Source organism: Alligator mississippiensis, chromosome 11 (assembly GCF_030867095.1).
Source record: "Alligator mississippiensis isolate rAllMis1 chromosome 11, rAllMis1, whole genome shotgun sequence".
Classification (NCBI taxonomy): domain Eukaryota; kingdom Metazoa; phylum Chordata; order Crocodylia; family Alligatoridae; genus Alligator; species Alligator mississippiensis.
In genome coordinates this window covers 71,899,924-71,901,679 of record NC_081834.1, presented here as the reverse complement: position 1 = coordinate 71,901,679, position 1,756 = coordinate 71,899,924, and the positions used below count along the sequence as shown (strand labels likewise).

Sequence of the window (1,756 nt, the reverse complement as noted above, 5' to 3'; positions counted from 1 at the left end):
CACTAGCCAACCAATCTAAAAAAGCATCACTGGCTACCTGGGCCGGTGAACAGGGCTTTTTCCTCCCCCTCCCCAGGTGACCAGAGAATCCGTCTCCCAGGCACCAGGCTTTCGTCATGTAGACAGGGAGGAAGATCCCCCACCCTGAGGAATTCATCACCAGCCTCTCACACTGGCAGAGACAGATTTCTGGAGAGGGGCACAGATGGTGGCATTTCTGCCACAATGATGACACACAATGACAGTTGCATCACACAAGAACAACTACAAACAATAACAAGAATGAATGCATATGTTACAGGACTCTGCACTGATGAAATGGAGCATGGAAACAGCACAGAGGTGACAGAGTTTATTTTGCTGGGACTGTGTCAGACCCAGGAGGTCCAGCTCTTCCTCCTTGGCTTGTTTCTTCTCTTCTACTCACTGATCTTCCCAGCTAATATCCTCATCGTCCTCACCATCCACAAAGATCCCCGCCTGGGCTCCCCCATGTATTTCTTCCTGGCCAACCTGGCCTTCCTGGATATTTGTTACTGCTCTGTCACTCCACCTAGAATGCTAGCTGACTTCTTCACCTGTCACAAGGCTGTCTCCTACAGGGCCTGCCTAGCACAGCTGTTCTTTCTCCACTTCTTAGGAGGAGCTAAAATCCTCCTGCTCATTGACATGGCCTTTGACAGGTACGTGGCCATCTGTAAGCCACTACACTATGCCACCGTGGTAAACAGAGGGGTCTGCTGGGCCTTAGTGGTGGCCGCCTTGGCAGGGGGATTCATGCATTCCATTATCCAAGTTGCCCTCATTGTTCCTCTCCCCTCTTGTGGCCCCAACAAGCTGGACAACTTCTTCTGTCACATTACCCAGCTGATCAAGCTGGCCTGCGCTGACACCTACATCTTGGAATTCATTATATTCTTCAACAGCAGCCTGGCCACCTTTGTGTGCTTCCTCCTCCTGCTGATCTCCTACGGGGCCCTGCTGGTCTGGCTGAGGGCAAGCTCCTCCCATGGGAAGAGCAAAGCAGCCTACACCTGTGTCACCCACATCATCATTGTGTTTGTCATGTTCAGTCCAGCCATCTATGTCTACTGCCGGCCCTTCCGTAGCTTCCCCATGGACAAGGTGGTGGCCGTGTTCCACACTGTGATCTTCCCCCTCGTGAATCCCATGGTCTACACACTGAGGAATAGGATGATTCTCAGCTCTGTGAAGAGGCTGCTGGACAGATCTGGCCTCTGGAAAGGAAAATAGTAGAATGCCAATATAGAACTGCAGAGATCAGAACATTTTTGTTGTGCTGGGCAAGGTTGTTTTAGTTGTTCTGGAGTAGCACTTTAATCATGCTATAGGTTCTACAAATTAACCACGGAGTTCCTCTGAAGTATGCTGGAAATAAACTTTAAGAAACTTAGTATGTGTGGAGTATAGTGGTTCTTTACACTGTGGGTACATTACACACATGCTTTAAGGAGCAGTAGCCTATTACACTGCACATTAACTGGTCATGTAAAAATCCATGCAATTACACTAATGCACAGTAAAATAGGCTACTGTGCATTGTGTATCTCTTTAAAAATGGCACTTTACATACTGCACATTAGGGCAGCTTAATGCAAATGTATTTAGTACCTGACACTGGAGGTATTAAATCTAATGTACATTTAAAAAAGCGCATTAATGCAGGTGTAGACACACCTTGTGCATTTTTAATAGTGCAAAACCTATGGTCTAATTTTCTGGGTCCATAGAAAAA

At 47.4% G+C, this 1,756-nt stretch overlaps 1 protein-coding gene across 1 annotated transcript; it reads left to right on the top strand.

Annotated features, from left to right (window-relative positions):
- The first annotated feature begins 318 nt into the window (after positions 1-318).
- Positions 319-1,254, top strand: LOC132243808 (olfactory receptor 4N2-like). The gene has a single exon (XM_059714193.1). The coding sequence runs from the start codon at positions 319-321 to the stop codon at positions 1,252-1,254; it is 936 nt and encodes a 311-aa protein (XP_059570176.1).
- The last annotated feature ends 502 nt before the right edge of the window (positions 1,255-1,756 follow it).

Bases quoted from the DNA above. Each gene is read 5' to 3' on its own strand.
- LOC132243808 (XM_059714193.1), top strand. From the start codon at position 319: ATGGAGCATGGAAACAGCACAGAGGTGACAGAGTTTATTTTGCTGGGA.